Raw genomic sequence first — 21,598 nt, 5'->3', positions numbered from 1 at the left:
GCAGCCACCTAGCATTACAAGACTTTTTGAAGAAGGTGATCTAGAAAGAAACAAGATTTATTTATTTACAAATAATATTTTATTTATTTATTTGCAGATAATTTGATCCATTTCATCCAAAGTGAGGCAGCCCTAATGAATTGCCTCAAGGCTTGAGGGTCTTAGTTAAGGGATCCAGCCTTCACCTGCCCCTACTACCTGCCATTGACAGACTTGGAAAAAAACACAGCAGAAAAAAGGACACTGGCAGCCTAATACTGCCTGTTGCGCCGGGAGTGCCATGGCGCCGATATGGCTGCGGTGGCATCCTGTGCATAATAGGACAGCTGCCAGCAGGGGACATTTGTCCCCTTCCCCCAGGTATTGCAAGTAGCCCCACAATGGGGCTACTCGATTCTGCAGCAGCCCGCAGAGCCCAACAAGGAGCTCAGGATCGGGCGCGCACTGTTTAGGATTGGGCCCTCAAACATTTATCTCCCTATAGTTAAACTAGCTTGCAAACTGCAGGAGCTTAGCTCTTTGCAGGGCAGTTAGTAGCTACAGGGGCCCCTGCATCCACAGATCCTGTCTCTGCAGATTCACTTATCCACGGATTGGGTTCATGGGGCCCCACACATGCGCCCCTCTGCATGTGCTCTGCTCCCCTTGCCTCCAGAGGGTCCTTTGAGCCTAGCAGAGGTTGTGCACATCTGTCCGCAGTCTCTGTTGGGTTCAGTTTGAGACTTAGAGGTAAAAAAGGCACTTCCTGTTTTTTGTTTTTTTTAGAAAAACCAGAAGTGATGTTTTAATTGCCTTATAAGGCATTAGGAGGCCCAGGGAGGCTGCTGAGGGCTTCCCTGGGCCTCCTAAGGCCTTATAAGATATTAAAAACATAAGAACATAAGAAGAGCCCCACTGGATCAGGCCATAGGCCCATCTAGTCCAGCTTCCTGTATCTCACAGCGGCCCACCAAATGCCCCAGGGAGCACACCAGATAACAAGAGACCTGCAAGGCTTCCTGGGAATTGTAGTTAAGAACATAAGAACAGCCCCACTGGATCAGGCCACAGGCCCATCTAGTCCAGCTTCCTGTATCTCACAGCGGCCCACCAAATGCCCCAAGGAGCACACCAGATAACAAGAGGCCTGCAAGGCTTCCTGGGAATTGTAGTTAAGAACATAAGAACAGCCCTGCTGGATCAGGCCATAGCCCCATCTAGTCCAGCTTCCTGTATCTCACAGCGGCCCACCAAATGCCCCAAGGAGCACACCAGATAACAAGAGACCTCATCCTGGTGCCCAACCCTGCATCTGGCATTCTGACATAGCCCATTTCTCAAATCAGGAGGTTTCACATACACATCATGGCTTGTAACCCGTAATGGATTTTTTTCTCCAGAAACTTGTCCAATCCCCTTTTAAAGGCATCCAGGTCAGATGCCATCACCACATCCTGTGGCAAGAAGTTCCATAGACCAACCACGCGCTGAAAATATCACTTCTGGTTTTTCTGAAAAAAGTTACGAAAGTCACATGTTTTTCACTCTAAAGTGCAGTCTGAGCCTCTTTATAAACAATATAAATAAGCAATACCGGACTGACTTTTAAAGAATTCAGAAGCAAATTAAAATTGTTGCTGTTCTTCATCTGTGACTGCAATTTGGTGTTGGGTGTCTGTTGTAGTGTGGTGTGTATTGGACAAGACTAGAGTAGATTACCCTAGTGTGGGGGTTGCCTTAGGCACAGGGCCTAATTAGCTTAAAGCCGTCCCTGCTTGGATTGCACCCAAAATAAATCAGCAGTCAGTGCCGTCATAGGACCAATGGCCTGGCAGTCAAACATATGTAGATTTGCATTGGATCTCTTAACCAAACCTGGGCTTTCCTAACATCTCCCAATACCTTCTAAAGACAGATATAAATTTAAGTGGATTTCTTTCTATGCCTAGTCTAATTGGTGTCTTTTTTCCCCTTTCTCCTTGGATTGACCTATGAACAAAATAATTGCAGCTGTATAATATTCTAGCTGGACCAAACCCCCTGTAAGCAAATGCCTGCTTCCTTTGAAGAGAATTACAGTGCCCTTTCTTATAACAAGAGGTTGATTGGCGGCTCCTGCTTAATAGCTGCCAGTCTCCCAAGGAGCAAAGGAAATGAAAGACAGAGGATAAGGGGAAAGTTGGGCTCCAGGTCTATTCAGGTTATCAGGCTCCATCAGCAGACAAGTGCCTCCTGTATCCATAAACAATGAAAAGAGCCAGAGGTTAATGGAGCTTCCCCAACTTTCTTCCTTCCAAGATGGCCTAAAAAAAGCTGAGGGTAACACAAGATTTCTAAAGCAGCTATTTCTTTTGCATGTTGGGGACTTCTAAAAAGCAACACAGCTTGATCCCAAGAGAATAACAAAAGAAAAACAAGCAGCGACAAGACATTATCTAAAATTGCCCAGATTTTTCTTCCAGCCTGCATGACGTTTATTCAGATTTTTTTTTTTTAACCAGTATTCCTGTAGGTATCCAAACCTACCACCATTAGGGTTGCCAAATCCTAATATAGAAATTAGGTGAAAGACTGAGGCTGCAATCCTATCTACACTTATCTGGGAGTAAGCCCCATTGACTATAATAGTGATTTTCAACCATGGTGCCATGGCACATTGGTATGCCACGAATAATCCGCAGGTGTGCCACGGGAGTTTGGGGGCGGTCATTTATTAGTTGGGCCAATGGGGGATGTGAGCCCCCCACCAGCAGTGTGATGTGCCTTGTCAATTCTCCAAAAACTGTGTGCCTTGACAATCTTAGCCCCGTGTCAGTGTGTCATGAGATGAAAAAGGTTGAAAACTGCAAGACTATAAAGTAGTCAGCAGGAATCCTGTGCCTTTAACAGCTGGTGATGAAAAAGAACATTCTTGCAAGTGTAGCTTGTTCTGCAATGATGAGGAAACTGAACCTGTCACAATAAAGTTGCCTCATTCTGTAAGGCATAAAAAGAGCCCTGCTGGATCAAGCCAAGGCCCATCTAGTCCAACTTCCTGTATCTTACAGTGGCCCACCAAATGCTTCAGGGAGCACACAAGACAACACAACAAGTAGCATTGGGTTGCCACTCCCTTTCATCTGGTATTCTCAGGTATCCTACATCTAAAACCAGAAGCTTGCATATACCCATCATAGCTTGTAGCCTGGGGGCTGGGGACAAGAATAGGCCCTCGGTTTGGCTGTACTTGTCATAAGAGGCGACTGAACAGCCACCGGGTAGATGGGACTCGTCAGCCTGGGAAGGCAGCTCATCTGAGAGAAGGAAAACTCTGATCCCAAACCTCCACTGCCTTGTGGCTACATCCAGTTAAGGAAAAGGCTTCAGGAGTCAACCTCGAGGCAAAATCCTGAGCCGGAGTCCCTGAGGCAGTTCATGGCTGAACACAGTCACGTTCTGGCAACTCCTGCGACGCCGCTGGAACCAACCGTATTGGCTTCTGCCTTTCCATTGGACCATTTCAGTGACGTGGAGAGGGGGGATTTGCTGCATGGGTAACAGCCTATCCTCCATACCTACTTTACCCAGGCTTCGCACACTGGAGAGGACACTGTTCCAGAACCACCATTCAGAGCGCGATACCAGAGTCTTTCGAGACGAAAGGATGCCAACATGATGAGCCTGAAATGGATTTTTCTTCAAGAAATCTGTCCAATCCCCTTTTAAAGGCATCTAAGCCAGCCACCATTACCACATCCTGTGGCAAGGAGTTCCATAGATTTATTACCTGCTGGGTGAAAAAAAAAGCATTTTATATCTAGCTGCTTTGCACTGATTAGTAGCAACTCTCTAGAGTTTCAGACAGGTGTCTTTCCTAGTGTTACCTGGAGAAGCCATGGATTGAACCTGCCCAACCATAGCACTTTCTCCTACTCAAGCACATCCTCTTCCACTGAACTGTAGCCCTGCTGCAGAGTTTAGCAACTGGTGAGTTGGTATCAGAGCCAAAACAAGATCCCCTGGCTCCTGAGAAGGTGGCCAAAAGTGGCACTCCTTACCTGGTGATGTGCGAGCCTCTGTTCTTCTCTCTTCTTGGGATGAGAAAGAAAGACAATGATGAAGTATGGAGGACAAGAGAGTGGTGAGTTAGACATCTCACCATTCTCTTCTGTTCCATTCCCCCTTTTCCATTCCCAATCCAGGAAGTGGGAGAAGGAGAAGAAGTGGGTGGACAGAGGTGGATGCTCCCCACCAAACCTCATACAGTTGGCCTCATACAAACCTCCTCAGTTGGCCTCATACAAACCAGCCCTGGTTTGTATTTATGATCCTGAATTCATGTTACACTTTCAATCATCCACCTTGAATTGGATGACTCTCTTTGTACTTTTCTGATGATGTATATTCTTACCATTCATATAATATAATGGGGGCTGGGGATAAGAATAGGCCCTCAGTTTGGCTGTACTTGTCATAAGAGGCGACTAAACAGCCACCGGGTAGATGGGACTCGTTAGCCTGGGAAGGCAGCTCGTCTGAGAGAAGGAAAACTCTGATCCCAAACCTCCACTGCCTTGTGGCTACATCCAGTTATGGAAAAGGCTTCAGGAGTCAACCTCGAGGCAAAATCCGGGGACGGAGTCCCTGAGGCAGTTCATGGCTGAACACAGTCACTTTCTGGCAACTCCTGCGACGCCGTTGGAACCAACCGTATTGGCTTCTGCCTTTCCATTGGACCATTTCAGCGACGTGGAGAGGGGGGATTTGCTGCATGGGTAACAGTCTGTCCTCCATATCTACTTTACCCAGGCTTTGCGCACTGGAGAGGACACTCTGTTCCAGAACCACCATTCAGAGCGCAATACCATAGTCTTCTGAGACTGAAGGATGCCAACACAGCATATAATAACATATACTGTATATACAATTTACAGTAACTCAGAAGGATTTAAGAGCCATTTCAAGTATCACTACAGCAAACCTGACATCTGTATTAGAGGATTTGTTTCTTTGGCAACTAAGGATACTTTGCCAGGAGTTTTTGGCATAAGGTATTCTATTTACAGCAGACAGCTGTCTCCTTTCTAGCATTTGGCTACCATCAAGAAAAGCCCTTCTGGACACTGCTAAGTAGAGCTAGAGACACCAGGCAATTAGCAAAAGCAAAACATTTTCACCTGATAATCCCACTTGTCTATACTTTCTGCAGGACTGACCTTGTCTGAAACCAAAGGAGACTACCCCAGCCCCAGGAGACAGGCTGTCTGTTCCCATACTTGCTTCCCCCCAGGAGCCTGTCTCCATTCAGCTTCACACAAACAGAGCAAACATCTCATGTGCCAATCACAATTTCAAGAACATACAGAAAAATCCTGAAACTTGACACACACACACACACCTTCCCTGATACCCCTCCATATCTCTGATGTCAATGTTTCATTTCAGGTAAAAATATTCTGCATTTTTTTTCTGCCTTGGTTATCACATCAATCATTTAAATGGGCAATCAGCCCCCATCTCACCATGAAGGTTTTTGATAAGTGGCTGATAATGAAGGGAGCCCTGGAAACGTATAAAGTGCAAATGATCAGGTTTGGGCAACCCTGTAGGGGGATGTTACATCTTCATTTGGAGCTTGAAAAGATGCTTCCTGCAGTGTTTGTGCTTGTCTTTGTGCTAAGGCCAGCCACGGGTTTGGACATTGGACTGTCCACTAAGTGTGTGGCTATCCCAAAGGAACTGGACATGTGCCATGATGTCGGCTACTTGGAAATGAGGCTACCCAACTTTATGGGACACACGAGTTTAGCAGAAGTGATTCCAAAATCAGCCGCTTGGCAGCATCTCGTGCGGACTGATTGCCACCCTTATGCAAGAATGTTTTTGTGTTCTCTCTTTGCCCCGGTCTGCTTGGACACGTAAGTACCAAGCTAGGTTTGAATAGCTTAAGTGTGGGTCGGGACCCACTAGGTGGGTCACAAGCCAATTTCAGGTGGGTCCCCATTTATTTCAATGTGTATTTTATTTTTAATATATTAAACTTGAGGCTACCATGGTATGTGACTGCATTTGGAGAAAAGTTACAGACCAATACTTTTAACAGGCTACTATATATATGCTTTGAACAAAGGTAGTCAATGGAGCTTAGTTCCAGGTAAGTGTGGATAGGATTACAGCCTTAGGGATGTTTGGGAAATTTTTTTTAAAAGATCAGCAACTGCTTGAGAGGATTAGGAGGGTTCTTCTTTATTTTAAATAATTTTTTAAACTTATACTTATTGTCAATTTTTAATTACTACTTACTTACCTAGACTTTATTTTTTTGCTTGGGAGAGGTTAAAATTTTCCTGCTTGATTATGCCACTTCCAACCATGATATCCCTTCCAGGTTAATGACATCACTTTTGGTGGGTCCCGACAGATTGTCATTCTAAAAAGTGGGTCCCGGTGCTAAAAAGTTGGAGAACTACTGGGCTAACATTTTTGGGGCATTGTTTCTGTGGAACGTTTCTGGCGAGACAAGGGGAATAGGAAGGAAACTGAGAGGAGTTTTCAAGTGTAGATGTCTCCTTTCTGAAATTACAGTGTGAATGTTTCCTTTCTGATGCTGTTATGAGGTATTTACATATATATGAGGTATTTACATATATATGAGGTATATACAGGTACATATAAGTCCTGTATGGAGGTATTTCAAAGAACGCCAGGATGGTGTTGTGGTTTGGGGGTTGGATTTAGACCTGGAAGATCCAGGTTCAAATCCCCCCTCAGCCATGAAGCTTCCTGGGTGACCTTGGACCAGTCACTTTCTCTCAGCCTTACCTACCTCACAGGATTGTTGTGAGGACAAAAGAAAGGAACCAGGTACACCACCCTGAGCTCCTTGGAGTAAGGGCAGTATAAAAAAAATGTGAAAAATAAATCTTTCCAATGTTCTTCATCTTCAGATAGACATTTCTCCTGTGACTGTGCCCCCAGGTCTTTCAAAAGTAACATACTGAATGGAGCTTGTGTCTAACTATGACTAATTAATTGAGCTGTGCCTTTTAAACAACACCTTTCAGGGACCAAAGAAAAAGTTCTTCCCAGTTCAGCCCTCCCTCATCTGCTAAACTATTGTTTGTGGCTGTATGACAAAAACAATAAAATAGCTGTATGGAAAAACTAGAGTGGCAACTGCTAATTGACCTAATTGGTAATGTAATTGGTGAGGGCAAATTATAACTGTCCAGTTTGATGGACAGGTTTGTTTTTTTTCTTTCTTTCTTTTGGATATTTATTAGTAAAGAGATGGCAAATCTTCTAAAAGGTTGGAATACTTAGATGTAGATGTATTTGTTTTCAATGCTTTTTCTCTGCTCATTTCTATGCATATCTACTCAGAAGTAAGTACTATTCGGTTCAATGAGACTTACTCCCAGGAATGTGTGCATAGGATTGCAGCCTTTGGTTGTTACCCTAGTGGAGACAAGAAAATTGGATGATTTCTTCTTACTGATAGTAAAAAGTGATAGTTGCTTATAACATTTTACATGGTCTGAGATGTTCTTCAGTAGTCCTCGAAAAGGCACTTATACTGAGGCTTTGATGATATGCAGGTGTATGTACATTTATATAACACTTGGTAATCAAGTGAACACATTTCTTATTGGTCAGCCTTATTAGCATCATACAGTTTTATTTATTTTTTAAATATGTGCATCCTATTGCCATCAAGGCCTTTAAATATTGTAAGAATATAGAAACAGTCTCTTACAAACAAGAAGAACCTTGCTGGATCAGGCCAAAGGCCCATCTAGTCCAGCTTCCTGTATCCCATAGCCTTCTTCTCATGGTTTGTGATGGACTTTTCCACCAGAAATCTGTCCAATCCTCTTTTAAAGGCATCTAGGCCAGACACCACCACCACACCCTGTGGCAAGGAGTTCCACAGATTAATTACATGCATGATAAAGAAATATAACCCGTGAGGGGACGTTCCCTGCAAACACAAAATGATATGTGTGCCCTGCATTAGATAAATGGAAAGTCTGAACTCTCAAGAGAGTTACAGCTCCAGCCTATGCATGTTACTCAGAAGTCCCACTGTTTTCACTGGGGCTTGCTCCCAGGTAAGTGCTTATAGGATTGCAGCCTTATGGCTGGACTATAGCCATGAGCAAGGGGACAGAACGAAGGTAGAAAGGACAGCGACCAACAGATTAGGGCTAGTGCGCATGGAAAAATCACAGTGATGCTTATGAAGATTTTAAAAACATGAACATCCTAAAATATCTTCGACTAAAAAATTATAGTCTTTGCAGTTGTTTAAATTTGTGATACTATTTAGAACCACATTATTCTGGTGTGAAGAGATTGATGTGGGTGAGCACGCTGAGGCAGGAGAATGGGAGTACAACATGAAATAAATGCCCATTTTTAGTAGGGCATCATAAATTGAATGCTTTTCCTACTATTTTAAGTGCCGCTTTGTAGCATTTTCATCACCAGTTAAAAATGCTTTGCTCTGTGCAAGAGTTTGAGAGCTACGGACCCAGGCCTTGTGATGAAGTTCTTGCTAATGAGATTGGATTTTTTCCTTTTACACCAGGTTCATCCAGCCTTGCAGAAGTTTGTGTGTTGCCGTCTGGGACAGCTGCATGCCTGCCCTGCAATGCCAAGGACACACCTGGCCCAGCAGCCTGAACTGTGATCGATTTCCTGCAGATGATGACGTATGCCTGGAATCTCTCGGCAAAGAATACTCAGTCCTCAAAGGTATCATCTGTGGTGTGTAGGAGTGGGAGAGGGGGGTAAGAGATTATTAAAATATACAAGTCCACTGTATTTCCACAGAAGTGTAAAAATGATTGTGCGACCAAACGATCACTGTGTCGGTGCACGTCCCTTATGAGTAAAGGCTACTGCTTTTGGGGCTCTTCAGTCTAGAAAAAAGGCGCCTGAGGGAGGATGTGATTGAGATGTACAAAATTACGGGCGGCGAGTGGGTGGATAGAGTAGACAGAGAGATGTTCTTTTGCCTTTCACACAACATCAGAACCAGGGGACATCCATTAAAACGGAGTGTCAAGAGAGTTAGAACAGATAAAATATTTCTTTATCCAATGGGTAGTTAATCTGTGGAACTCCTTGCCACAGGATGTAATGATGGCATCTGGCCTCCATGCCTTTAAAAGGGATTGGACACATAAATGGAGGAAAGGTCCATCATAGGTTACTCACATCTGCTGACACTATAAATAAACCTGTGTCACCTACCTATAATTATAATACTAGTGATTATAATTTATAATTATAATTTATAAGAATGTGCCCTTGGAATAAAAACATTGCTTTCTGTACTTCTAATTTTGGAAAGCATCGAAATCTGTAAAAAATTAAAAGTTTTCACCCATCTCAAGCCATTAGTCCCACGCACGCTTACCTGGGAGTAAGTTCCACTGCACTCTACAGGGCTCGCTTTGAATAGACATCCATAAAATTATGCTGTTAGCCATGACAAAGCAGCAGTGAAATCAATGAGACAAAGCAAGCATCACTCATTTAAGTCCCATGAATTTCAAAGTTTCTCAGGATACAACCTATAATCTTGGAGATTTCAGAGCCCTTGCTTTGACTTTTCTCTTTCTCATCATTGCAAAGTACAGGCACTATTTCAGTAGATCACAGAGTGCAGTGGGCCCTTGGCATTTGTGGGGAATTCGTTTCAGGACCCCTCAAGGGTACAAATTCTATGGATAATGAATCCAAAGGGGACCTATTCCAGCAAACTGGAAGTACCTTCCAATTGAATCTGGGTAGTCTTCCAAGGCCCTCTAGCCACAGGCCTGATATCCACATCTGTGGATATTAAAATCTGAAAATGCTGAGCCCTTGAATAAGGAGAACTCACTATATATGGCCTTATATTTTTGTCTTAAATAAAGTGTACACCCAAAGATAAATCTGTTCCCTGTCTTCTCATTGCCAGCCTTTCCCAAGCCAACCTGCCAGACTTGTCCAACTGTTGAAGACTTTCTCACACACAAGAGAGCTCTTGACAGTTTTTGTGCCAACAGTTTTGGTAAGTTCTTTTTAAAAAACTAAAAAACAAACTGCTATTATTACAGCTTAAAAGGGACCAGTCCGCAGACTCTCTTGTCTTCCACATTCTGAAACTTTTATTCCAAATGGGTTTCAAAAATGCTGTGGAGACTCAAAAGTTGATCATGTCGAACTCAGTCATAATTCACATCATAGATGAACTTCATCACCTGTGAACTTAATCCAGGTGATTAAGTTATCAGGTATTGTGGACTAGCGCAGGTGGGGGCTCCCCTTTGGGGCAAATAGCAGCCATGGGAGGGGCAAGAGCAGGTCCATAGCAGAGCTGAAAGGAGTATTAAAACCCCAGAAACATGAACCCTGCAATCCCAGAATTATTTGAAGGGAAAGCAATTACAGAGGGCCCTCAGTATCTGCAGGGGATCCGTTCCGCCAGATACTAAATTCTATGGATAATGGCGGTGGCATGGTGCCACAACAACTTACCTGGGAGTAAGTTATAACTTACAACTTACCAGTTACAAGATGCCAATGACAATTTACCTGGCCCTTTGGAGATTGCCCATGGCTCCTGGCCTCCTCAGAAGGCCTACCGGACGTGAATGGAAGCCACTTCTGATCATGTCCACGAGATCCTCTGAGGCCCTCCAGCCATGGGTTCAGCAACCAAGGATATTCAAATCGCAAATAATGAGGGTCCATTGTACGCAGTTTACAATCACACGTGTCCTATTAAAGTGCAGGATGGCCCTTCTAGTAATAGTTGGATCAGAGCAGGTAATAATTATAGCTTTATACAGACTGAGAATCATCTAGAGCGGTGGTTCTCAAATATTTTGGTCTCCAGAGGCCTTTGTGCTTCTAAACGGAGTCTCGGGGAGCCCTCCCAGCACAGAACTCCCAGCACATGAGCGGTGCAGCACCAAGCAGATGGTGGCCAGTGGCTACTTATGGTGTGCTCGTGGAGTCCTTGAAGGGGTCTCGGGGAACCCCAGGGCTCCTAGGAACACACTCTGAGAAACACTGTTTTAGAGAAAGCATTGCTCGCACTCAGACCAATGGCATTTAAGCACTTTTATGTTTTCTGACTTAGGGCTGATTTCCGAATATGACATGAACACATGGCATAGCAGCCTGCTATATTTGTACAGGAAAAGTCACACACGTGTTTGTTTTCCCTCCACAGTAGTGAAAGTGAAATTGTCCGCGAAACAAACTATCTTCAGCCTTCAAGAGTATAAGATTGACATCCAGGTGGAATTTCTTAACCAGGGTTTGCTTTTGCCTTACGATATCCGCACTATGGTGGAGCAATGGTTGCTGATCAATGAAAACTGCACTCAGAGGATGGTTCAGACTCACCAAACCAGAGTATATCTCATTGTGGGGACGATTGAAGAAAGTCACGTTTTAGTCAACCGAATATACCACTGGCAGAGGAGAGATTACCAGCCGAGCCTGGCAATCAAGAAGTGGAGGCGTCATAAATGTACACAGTGATCCATTTTGCAGTTCCCAGGATGTGTAAATGTTAGTGCCTTGATAAACCGTTTCATGTGCACTCTGATGGACATGCACTGGTCTTTCATATATGGAAACCCCAATTCATTTCATTGGAGAGCATTGATCTCAAAACATATAGTTTACATGGATCAGTTCTCTGCTGACCTGAACCTCCCGTTCATGTCACTTGCTGGAGCGATATGTCTCGCTTCAGAATGTTTGGAAGGGAAATTATGATATTTATAAAGATGCTATTAAAAATTTCTCACAACCCAAAGAAGATCTATTGTTGCCTTTTTAAATCTGCAGTGTTTGTGAGTTTTACAACTTATTGACATATCAAAGAGGACAATGCCCTCAGCTTTATGCCTAGTGCTGTTTAGCACAACATAGAGTAATAGGATAATAGAGCTATAGGACTGGGAGGCACCCAGTAACACATCTGGACTGAATTTCTGCCCTTGGTGGCAATTCTTCAGTTATCTCTATAGATCTAGGTTGACAAGATCATCAGAGCTGTGGTGCATGGTTATGGGTTTGAGCAGGCTGGAGGTTTCCTCTGGGTAAGGGAGACATTTGTTCCCTTACCCTGTGTCAAGCTCCAGGCTCTCCATTGGGGCTACTTGAATATGTTCCAGCTAAATTGCTGGAGCAAGTCCAAAAAGCCTTGTGTATGGCTTCCAGGCCTAGGAGGCATCTTCTGCCATTTCCACCCACTTCTGGGCCTGAGGCATTCGCCTCCATTTTGCTCCCACTGCCTGGAATGGCTCTGAAGGGCAGAGGGAGTGCTGCTTGTACGCTGCGGTGAGGCTCTCTGCAAAATTTAGTGCTTTGCACCCCCCTCTAGCTATGTCACTGTACTGAATTGGTTGGCAACCTTCAGTCTCAAAAGACTATGGTATAAGCCTACATTCCCAGGCAGTCCCCCATCCAAGTACTAACCAGGCCTGAACCTGCTTAGCTTCCAAGATCAGATGAGATTGGGAACTAGACTGGCCTGATTCAGTAGGGCTCTTCTGATGCACTCACTAGTTACAAAAGATACTGATGCTTTTGAGAAATGATTGTGTCTGTTTGGGTTAGGACAACGTATTCTGAATGCAGCAGCAGCAGCAGCAAGAGCTGAAGTGAAACATTTCAGCACATTCCAACAATATTTCCAGAAACATTTCCAGAAACAGGAATGTCTGAATGCCAGCAGTGGTGTCGTGTTCCTCAGCGTTTGCATTATCTGTTCAACATTCCTGCAAATAATTGTGCATACACATCTGAAATATTTGCCAGTCATGAACTCTGAGTGGGCATATCAACAAGGGAATTTTCCTGTGGAAATTCTAATGGGAATGTGTCACAGCCTCAATGATTGGCATCACTCAAATTAACTCCGGAAACAAGAAACAGCTTTAAACACCAGTGTGTACAGTAAGACGCTGAATTTCACCTAAAGTATGTCATTATGCAAGTGTATTGGCTTTGTGTAACTTGGCAACAAAAGTGTTGCATCAGGGATTCTCTGCCTGGAGCAATGTGGGATTGCTATTCCAGGCTGCTGGATGTTTTGTTATGTTTTGGTTTTCTGCAGGTTGCTTGTGGCTGTGACAAGTTATCAGCTGTGTAAGCGGGTGGAAATTCAGCGGGTGCAGCTTTAGAGCAAAAATCACATTTGTTCCTCCATGGGGCTGCTCTTGTCTTTCCAAGGAAGGCTTCTATTTGTTCCAAAAACTTTGTTCCAAGAACTTTATCAAGAGATCAGTTTTCAAGAGATCAGCTCTATCAGTTTCAACATATACCGCCTGCCATTTTGAGTGCCTGTGGAAGAAACAAGATTCCGCTCTGGGTTCAGGTTCAAGTTGATTGGAACACATTCTATTAACCAGCAATTTTATTATTTTTTGGTTATTATTATTATTATTTGGTTTAAGATTAGGGGGCAAAGTTTCAAGATCTCAGGTCTCAGGGCCAAGTTACGGCCAAGATCTCGTACATTGCCTGATGCTAGTTGTCCACCCCTGTGGACATATAGCCATTGTATGTTTTTGCCTCCATAGCCAATAGCAGCTCTGGGAGAGGACTGTTTGTACAGGGGTTGCTGTGTGACGGGCTGGAGGTCTTTTCAATGCTGTAGCCTGAATCCCTCCCCCAACCCTGCAGTTCCTTTTAGAAAAAAATTATCATTGTTGGACCTAATGCTTCCAGTTTTACAAATTAAGCTCTACATCAGTATTCTTCAACCTGACTGCCATGACTCCGGTGGGGTCACGAAGCTTCATTTGGGAGGTTGTGGCAACCTTTCAAAGCCCTTGCAAGAGAGGGCTTGATCCAATTCAACCATGGTATTTCCTTTTTCTTGATATAACCCTGCACAGCCTCTTTGCACTGTATTGCCCCACAACTCCTATGGCCAGCCCTGCTGAGGTTGCTACCTCACAGGTTGTTCTGAAGACACAGAAGGTAGGGGAAAATGGCCTGAATCTTGGGGGGCAGGATCAGCGATGGGTTTCATGGTGCATTATTTATTTATTGAGGTCATGGCATGAAAAAAGTTGAAGACCAGTGCCCTACAGGAAAGTCACCCTGACCCAATCTGAGGGCATCTTTGCAGAAGATAAAAGTCACTGCTGTGTAAAAACCAAATTCACTTTTAATGTGGCAATATATAAGCAGACACGACCATGATGTCAGCTCTGCAAAGCAGCACATGCAAGGGCATGTAAACTCTGTTTCTCAGACAGCACAGCAATTGCTTGATGCTGAGGTTCTGTCACTGGGAAGACCGGAAAAACACTTTGCAGCTGGACAGAGCCAAAAGGAAATGGATGGCGGCCACCCCCGTTAAGGGCCTGACATGCTTGAGGAGGGTGGGGCCGAGGTGGAGTGCCAACCAGGGATGGATTTCCTGCTGAGAAAGATACGTGGGAATCAGCGAGGGAGGAAGCCAGAGTCTCGTGAGACTTGTTTACATGTGCCTGTTTTCGAAAGGAAGCAAGGGTGTGATTCACTGGTCTTGACACTCTGGAAAAAGCATCTCAACTGGCATGGCTGGGTGCTGTGTTGGAACAAAGTCCTTGTCATGGAGCAAAGTTCTTATTGACCTGATCCAGTGGAGGGGATCAGGGATCCTTGTACTTACAAGGGATCCTTGTACTTTTAAGAACAGAAAGTGGAAGGATTGTTAATGTGCCCCAGACCGCTGGGAACACACAGTGGGGAAGAACAGTTGTGTATGTGTTTCCTGGAGGAAATATAAAACAAATTTTAAAAAAATAATAATAATCTGGCTGGTGATTAGTAGCTACTAGATACTGTACCAGATGCACACTTGCAGCTGTCTCAACCTCTTTCCATAACAGGGAACAAAGCAGTATGAGAACCATAATTGTATTTTTTATCTGCTAGAAGGGAAAAGCATAACCATCACCGCTTTTTCAAGCTTGGACCAATTTGAGCACCTGCTTAAAACATGTGGGAGTAAAGCATTGTCCACAAATTCCAGCCACCCAGCACAGCAGTGCCTAATTGCATGTACACACATACATATGGTTCATCTAACTCCCCACCCATATATTAGTAGGGCTATTTTGGGCTGTATGCCCCCCACAGACAGTGTGGTGTGCCTTGTCAATTGTCCAAAAACCAGTGGTGTGCCTGGACGATTTTAGCACCTTCTCATGTGATTAGGTGACAGAGTGATCGGGGGGAGGGGGTGAGATGTGACTCCATGCTCTCTCTCCCCCATGCAATTAAAGGGGGCTGGTTGGAGTATCATCTGAACTGGCCTCTTGATTTTAGTCTCTGAGGTTGCCTTTCAACTAAAAAAAAAATGTTGATAGAGAAAAAACAAAACTATGTGTAACTTGCATCTTGATAAGCCCCTAAAATAATTGTGTGAAAAAATGAATCGTTGGTCTAATGCAGGGGTGTCAAACTCATTTCCTACAGAGAGCCGAAGTTAGCATTCTGGGCATCTGCTGAGGGCCAGAAATGATGTCATCAAGCAGAAAGTGACATCATTAAGCAGCTGATGGCCAGAAATCAGCACCTTGTTCTCATATAGAAGTTCATTAACTGCAAATGACAAAAGAGAAAATATGCAAATCGTGATCATTTTTCAAGATATGGGAAAGCCCAATTTTCATGTGGGCCGCTGTTTCGGTGGTAACACCTCAGCAGCTGAGAGCCTGAGGGCTGGATAAAAAGCTTCCAGGGGCCACATCCAGCCCCTGGGCCTTATGTTTGACAACCCTGGTTTAATGATTTCCATTTTGTGTGTGTGTGTGTGAGAGCGAGAGCGAGAGAGCAAGAGAAGTGTCTTGGTTTTCTCCATAGGAAAAAAATGCCTACAATATATCTGTAAAGAAATGAACATGAAATTGCTAGTTTTGATTATGCCAAGACTGCTTCTCTCAAGCTGTTTTAAGGTGGCTGATTTGATTGGCAACAATTTCTGACTCCCAACTGCTTAACAATAACATCTGCAAGAGGCTTCGCACGCAACCCCCACCCCCAAAAATACACTTGCCACTTGAAACAAAGCCAGCTGGGAGCAGAACAGGAGTGGATCTTTTTAGTGTGTGAGAAGACCATGAGCTTAGTTTTGGAAATGAAGATAAATTCTTGGGTTGAGCCTTTCATTCCAAGTGAGATCTCACCCTTCTGAGCCATCATTTTGCACCTGATTCTCATTGGTGGACTTTGGGAGTCCTAATAGAAAACAAAGTTGATCTCTCAGATCTGAAATTCGTACCCGAGCTGGTGTGCTAATAAGGCGTGAGGAAGTGCTTGCCTCAGGTAGCAGATTGATGGAGCTGAGACCCTGTGCCCACCTCTGCCAGCCATTTCACTGGTCTTCCACCACACTCCCAGGACATAAATATGGCAGCCCCCTTGCCAAACCACATGGCGTCTCCTGAGCATTGCTGCCCGGAATGGCTCTGATGACAAGTGGGAGAGGACGCTTACATAGCGCACTGTGGGCCTGCAGTACTTACTCTGTTGCTCCCCTTCTAGTTATGCTACTGGTCCAATCTGTGCACCTGGCGGGATGGGGCATGTCAGCATTTCACCACATGGTCTCAGGGATCTAAGGGGTTTGGGTAGGGCCTGATCTCTCCACTAAATAGCCAGTGTCTGCCTCTCTTTCCCTCATCTTAATCTATATCACTGAGCTGCTGTTAGGATAAACTGGAGGGGGGAAAATGTATGCCCCCTTGGGCTCCATGGAGGGAAGGATTTTGTTGCACAACTTCCTCTCTAATATGGCCCCAAGGAGTCAAGACACTCTTGAACACTCCTCCCTAATTTCCAGTAATTGTTTGTATGGCTATAACTCCCAACAGAAGAGCTGGCTGCATCAGTTGCTCAACCCAATTCTGACCCAGCAACAATGCAGGCCTTCCTTGGGATTTGGCTCCTCTCGGCACTCATAGCTGGAGGTGAGTATCTCAGCCTGTGGTGGTGGTGCGATATGCTAGAAAGAAATTGATGCAACATCTACCTGCTATAGCTTTTGGGTGTGTATATATGGACGCTTGTGCTTAAGAGGCATGGAAGAGATCAAGTGATAGGATTCATAGATAGATTATTCTTTGCTAGCTCTTTACAGATCTGATCTGTGTTCTAGAGCACCCAGCTCTGAATCCGTTACGACAGGCTCCTTACTTCAGAATATGGTGGCTCTAGGATGTGCAAGGGAGTGCTTCCAATTTCTGAAATGGGATTCAGGAATGAAATGGACACACGCTTCCCTGGCACATCTGTGCTTAGTTCTGGTTTATTTTCTTTCCATTTTGTTTTGTTTTAATTTTATCTCCCTTTATTTTTATTTATTCAAATAAAATCTTTGTGAAAACTAGCAGTCCAAAGATGAGACCAAAAAAAAAAAAGTATTTTATAAAGTGCTGTGCACATGTCATTGTTAATTTTGTGATGCTTTGCTATTGATGGTCTCAACTTTTAACTGCTTTAGACTCAACTTTCTTCTGGAAAGGAAGAATCTAAATAATCAAATAAGCCAAGAAAGCAGTATTCCAGTGGTATTTTATATGAAATGGGGTGAATAGAAGGGAGCCTCCCTTGCTTTCTGATTCCCCTTACTTTTAGCAGTGCCATGCCATTTTCTATATAATACCTTGATTCTGTTTAAACCAGCCATTTTCAACCACTGTGCCATGGCACACTGGTGTGCCGCAAATATCCTTCAGGTGTGCCACAGGAATTTGGGGGAGGGTCATTTATTAATAGGGCCATTGGGGGATATGAGCATGCCTTGACAGTTGTAGTACCTTGTCAGTGTGCTGTGAGATGAAAAAGGTTGAAAATCACTGGTTTAAACGATGCAGCATTCGCTATTTGTCACGATGGCTTAATGAAAGCCTGTGCTATCCTTGAAGCATTTGATGCTGCTTGACAGTAACCTAGCCAAAGGGGGAGGGGGTGGTGTGGTAAAGTACTGCAGGCACCACAATGTGGGATGTAAGCAACCCTCCCACTCTCAATCAGAGCCATTCTAGGCAATCTTGTGGTTACCCAAAATCAGTCAGAATAATTTGTACCTGAGGCTGAACAGGTATTTCGGACCAAATCAACAGGTTGTGACTATTGGTGAGGCTGGTTCTACCAAAGTTAGCAGTCATCATATCATCATTACTCATGCTAGGGCTCTTGCCTTGTCTCTTGCACTTAGCATATGGAGACACAGAACATACTGAGTCATACCAGTGATCTGTGCAGCTTAGGACAGTTTACACTGCCTAACTGTGGCTCACTGAGCACAGACCTCTTCCTAGCCCTACCTGGAAATGTCAGGGTTGAGCATGAGACCTTCTGTATGTAAGGCTTGCAATCTACCACTGGTTTTAATTAACTATGGGGACTGTTTTGGACTGGTCACAGTCAAAAGACTTCTGGTTCAACAAAACAGGTGTGAAACCCATAATGTAGCTGCTGTCTAAAGCTGTTCAGATCTGTTTACATCCAGTCATTCGTTCACTGCAAAGTGCATAAAGAAAATTGCCTCATGCAAGCTAGGACAATACCTTTCTTTTTTTCCTGTGTGCCTTACAGGGATTGCTCTAGAATGTGAAGTCTGCTCAGATATAGGCCACAACTGTACTGGTAACATAGAGACCTGCCCCCCTGGCCATGACTTTTGTGCCATCACTGCCTTTGAAAGTGCACAAGGTAAGCTGCAGAGGACAGTTCTCCGTTACAATCCACATATCGGCAGAAATCACTCAGCAGACCCTCATGTTTTGTTGCAATTTGGAGAAGATCTGCTGCAGATACGTGTCACCGGACGTGTGATGGGTGGCCATCAACGTTGGGGTCTGCTCTACAGTGGCACCCTTTTGTCTAATATTATGTTATGTGTTCTTCCATTTGTAGTAGATCCTATGACTTGCTTTGTGAGCTGCTGGGAAGCAGAATAAAAATATCAGTAAGAATAAATAAAGATTGCATTAAAGGGCAGTTATAACCATCTCACTTCTCTCTAACATGAGATTTGGAAGGGATTGTTCACTTCTGAGCTTCTCTGCGCTGTCACTGGTGAGAAATCTCTGTCCCTTTTTTCCCCCGCAGATAATCTCAGAGTTAACGGCGTTGTGAAGAACTGCGTTCCAGCCAGTGCCTGTGAATCTGGTTCTACTCGTATTAACTTGGGTAAAAAAGGGAGCTCGAGGTCAAGTGTTTCCTGTTGCAAGGACAATGCCTGCAATACAGCCTTGCGTATCAACTGTAGGTATCCATTCATACCTTTCTCTGCCGGCCCTTTCACACACTGGGAACTTTTTGCTCCAGGGTTGGCCCAAGACATTTTGCTTTTCCAAGCAGCTTCACTCCATATACAGGTGGTCCCCTGTATCTGTGGGGGTTCCAGACCAGGCCCCCCTCCTGCAAACCAAGGATATGGGGGAATGCTATATAAATAGTAGCTCCCACGTCCCCACCCCACACCCATTACAATTACTTTTGTTTACTGTAGTAGATCTTGCAGTGTGGGTGCTTCTTGCTTAACTTGCTTCCTTAACAGAACATGGAGGCAACAAGCCTGCATGCCACAAAGAGGCCAACAGGAAGCAGAAACTGTCCTGCTTAGTGCTTTTCACTCCTCTAGCTACTCTGTTGACTGGAACTTTATCTAGTAACCTCATGTCACTGTGTAACGCAACATTCTTAACACACACTACTGTCCCCAGAAGCTGACTGTCTCTGTGTTTGTTCAGTGCCACCACTAGATACCAAACGCAATGGTCTGCAGTGCCCTGCTTGCTATGGACTGCTTTCGGATTCGTGTGATGACGACATTGTGAACTGTGCTGGGTCTGAGTCTCATTGCCTTGATCTGACTGGATTAATACATTTTGGTAATTTTTGGTTTGTTCACTCATTCCGTTTGGGTTCCAGCTTCAGTCATTTGCTTCCAGATCAGACATGTTTTTTATGGGATCGGTTAAAACAAATGGAGTGTATGGAGACTGCAGTCTAGTAATACCTCTATTAGGGCCAACCAAAATGACAGAGCTTGTGGCTCAACACTGCATGTCATTTTGGACGGCCCTTTTGATGAAGATACTGCAAGCAGACTGTACTTGAGGTGCCTTGTGGATCTTTGAGAAATGGTGAGCTCATGCCCTCTGGTGGCTAAGACCTATCTTGTTATTTCCTGTTCTTCTGCAACCAGGTGAATTTTCTGAAGGTGTGGTCATGAAGGGTTGCACTTCTGAGTCTGTGTGTGATGCTGATACGGCAGAAGCAGCTACATTTCCGGGGTCCAGTTCTACCATCACAAAACTCGAATGCACTCCAGCCAGCCCTCGAATGCACGCATATTCACTCCAGGGCACAGCCAGCAAGTCTCTCGGATCGACTCCACTCTTCCTTTTGGCCATTTTAGGGTTGCTGATGGCTAAATTCTGATCACAGTTGCCTGACCGTCTTTCCTGACACAGTGGATGGAGGTGTCGAGCAAAGGCTTGCCAAAAGTTTGGCTCTCTCTGGTGATGCAACTGGACAAATGGAATGACTTGAGCACCTGCTGTTCTGGGGTGATAAAGACAGAGACACGATCATTGTGGATGCTTAAGAAGTCTATGGCACAGAGTCGATAGCAATTAACAAAAAATGTTTGTTAAGCAGTTTGTTGGCCACCCTATTGAACACCACACTCACAACAATTAGTGTCTGGGTGCTCTAGTGGGGCATTCCAAACCCGATGACCTCCGTAAAACAATCTCCCCACAGCTTGTCTAATAGAGTTGCTTGTGGCCCATGCTTGATTCTAATTCACTTTTGTATCTTTTGTACCATATAGATCTATTCACTTAAAGACAGAGCTGGCAGAGGTTAAGAGGGCCCCAAAGCTATACTTCCTGATATGGGCACCCCAAGGTGCACATGCAGAGACTATCTGGTTACTCAGTGCTAAGAGTAATTTCAAATGTCTGCCTAGATGAAGTGAACAACTGCCTGAGAGAGTTTGGCTGCAATCCTAACCGCACTTTCCTGAGAGTAAGCCCCATTGAACAAAATAGGACTTACTTCTGATTAGACCTGGTTAAGATTGCGCCCTATGTCTTTTTAAGTATGCTTTGCTGTCCACACTTATTAATACAATCCTTTCAACTTGTGGCAGCTCTGGTTGTTGGTCAGACTGTGTTGCTACAGGCATATCAACCCGGAATACTGAAACTAGGATATAATTTCCTTCTACATCAGCTTTCCTCTTTTTTTTTAAAAGCATATGTCTATTGACATTAAATTAGAGCTACAAACTGATTAAATGTTTTATTGAGTTTCAGCTTCTTGCCCTTTTATTAGCTTATTAAATTGTGAGGTCAACGATGAAGGATGCGACATTGATTCATTTTGTATTTTGTTTTCCTTAAGCTTCGGGGAAATCATATTCCTTCTGTTTTTACAGCCTCTGTGAATTTGTGATCAATGTGTTATTGGATGGCAACAAAATCAATGAATGCTTTAAAACCCACTTCACATTTAGCAGGGCTGAAACCCAGACTAGACAGTCACAGTAATTACATAACTTTAAAACATCATATCTTGTATTAATTCTCATTTTAGGAACGATGCTTCATTA

At 44.1% G+C, this 21,598-nt stretch overlaps 2 protein-coding genes across 2 annotated transcripts; both read left to right on the top strand.

Moving 5' to 3' along the window:
• The first annotated feature begins 5,592 nt into the window (after nt 1–5,592).
• LOC136657057 (secreted frizzled-related protein 2-like) lies at nt 5,593–11,502 on the top strand. The gene is made up of 4 exons (XM_066633654.1): nt 5,593–5,876; nt 8,549–8,715; nt 9,929–10,021; nt 11,189–11,502. Exons 1-4 carry the CDS (start codon nt 5,602–5,604, stop codon nt 11,500–11,502), a joined length of 849 nt encoding a protein of 282 aa, XP_066489751.1. The 5' UTR covers nt 5,593–5,601.
• A 5,386-nt stretch (nt 11,503–16,888) lies between these two features.
• LOC136657054 (phospholipase A2 inhibitor and Ly6/PLAUR domain-containing protein-like) lies at nt 16,889–20,421 on the top strand. The gene is made up of 5 exons (XM_066633650.1): nt 16,889–16,937; nt 18,568–18,684; nt 19,084–19,239; nt 19,728–19,868; nt 20,186–20,421. The coding sequence occupies exons 1-5, from the start codon at nt 16,889–16,891 to the stop codon at nt 20,419–20,421; spliced, it is 699 nt and encodes a 232-aa protein (XP_066489747.1).
• The last annotated feature ends 1,177 nt before the right edge of the window (nt 20,422–21,598 follow it).

Source organism: Tiliqua scincoides, chromosome 7 (genome assembly GCF_035046505.1).
Source record: "Tiliqua scincoides isolate rTilSci1 chromosome 7, rTilSci1.hap2, whole genome shotgun sequence".
NCBI classification, from domain to species: Eukaryota; Metazoa; Chordata; class Lepidosauria; order Squamata; family Scincidae; genus Tiliqua; species Tiliqua scincoides.
This window is presented reverse-complemented; position numbering and strand designations above follow the sequence as displayed.

What these genes read in the sequence shown, in the direction of transcription:
- LOC136657057 (XM_066633654.1), top strand. Translation starts at nt 5,602, where the DNA reads ATGCTTCCTGCAGTGTTTGTGCTTGTCTTTGTGCTAAGGCCAGCCACG. An exon ending in GCCCCGGTCTGCTTGGACAC is followed by an intron (nt 5,877 to 8,548) that starts GTAAGTACCAAG and finishes CTTTTACACCAG; the next exon opens with GTTCATCCAGCCTTGCAGAA. An exon ending in AGAATACTCAGTCCTCAAAG is followed by an intron (nt 8,716 to 9,928) that starts GTATCATCTGTG and finishes TCTCATTGCCAG; the next exon opens with CCTTTCCCAAGCCAACCTGC.
- LOC136657054 (XM_066633650.1), top strand. Translation starts at nt 16,889, where the DNA reads ATGCAGGCCTTCCTTGGGATTTGGCTCCTCTCGGCACTCATAGCTGGA. An exon ending in CTCGGCACTCATAGCTGGAG is followed by an intron (nt 16,938 to 18,567) that starts GTGAGTATCTCA and finishes TGTGCCTTACAG; the next exon opens with GGATTGCTCTAGAATGTGAA. An exon ending in GACTGGATTAATACATTTTG is followed by an intron (nt 19,869 to 20,185) that starts GTAATTTTTGGT and finishes TTCTGCAACCAG; the next exon opens with GTGAATTTTCTGAAGGTGTG.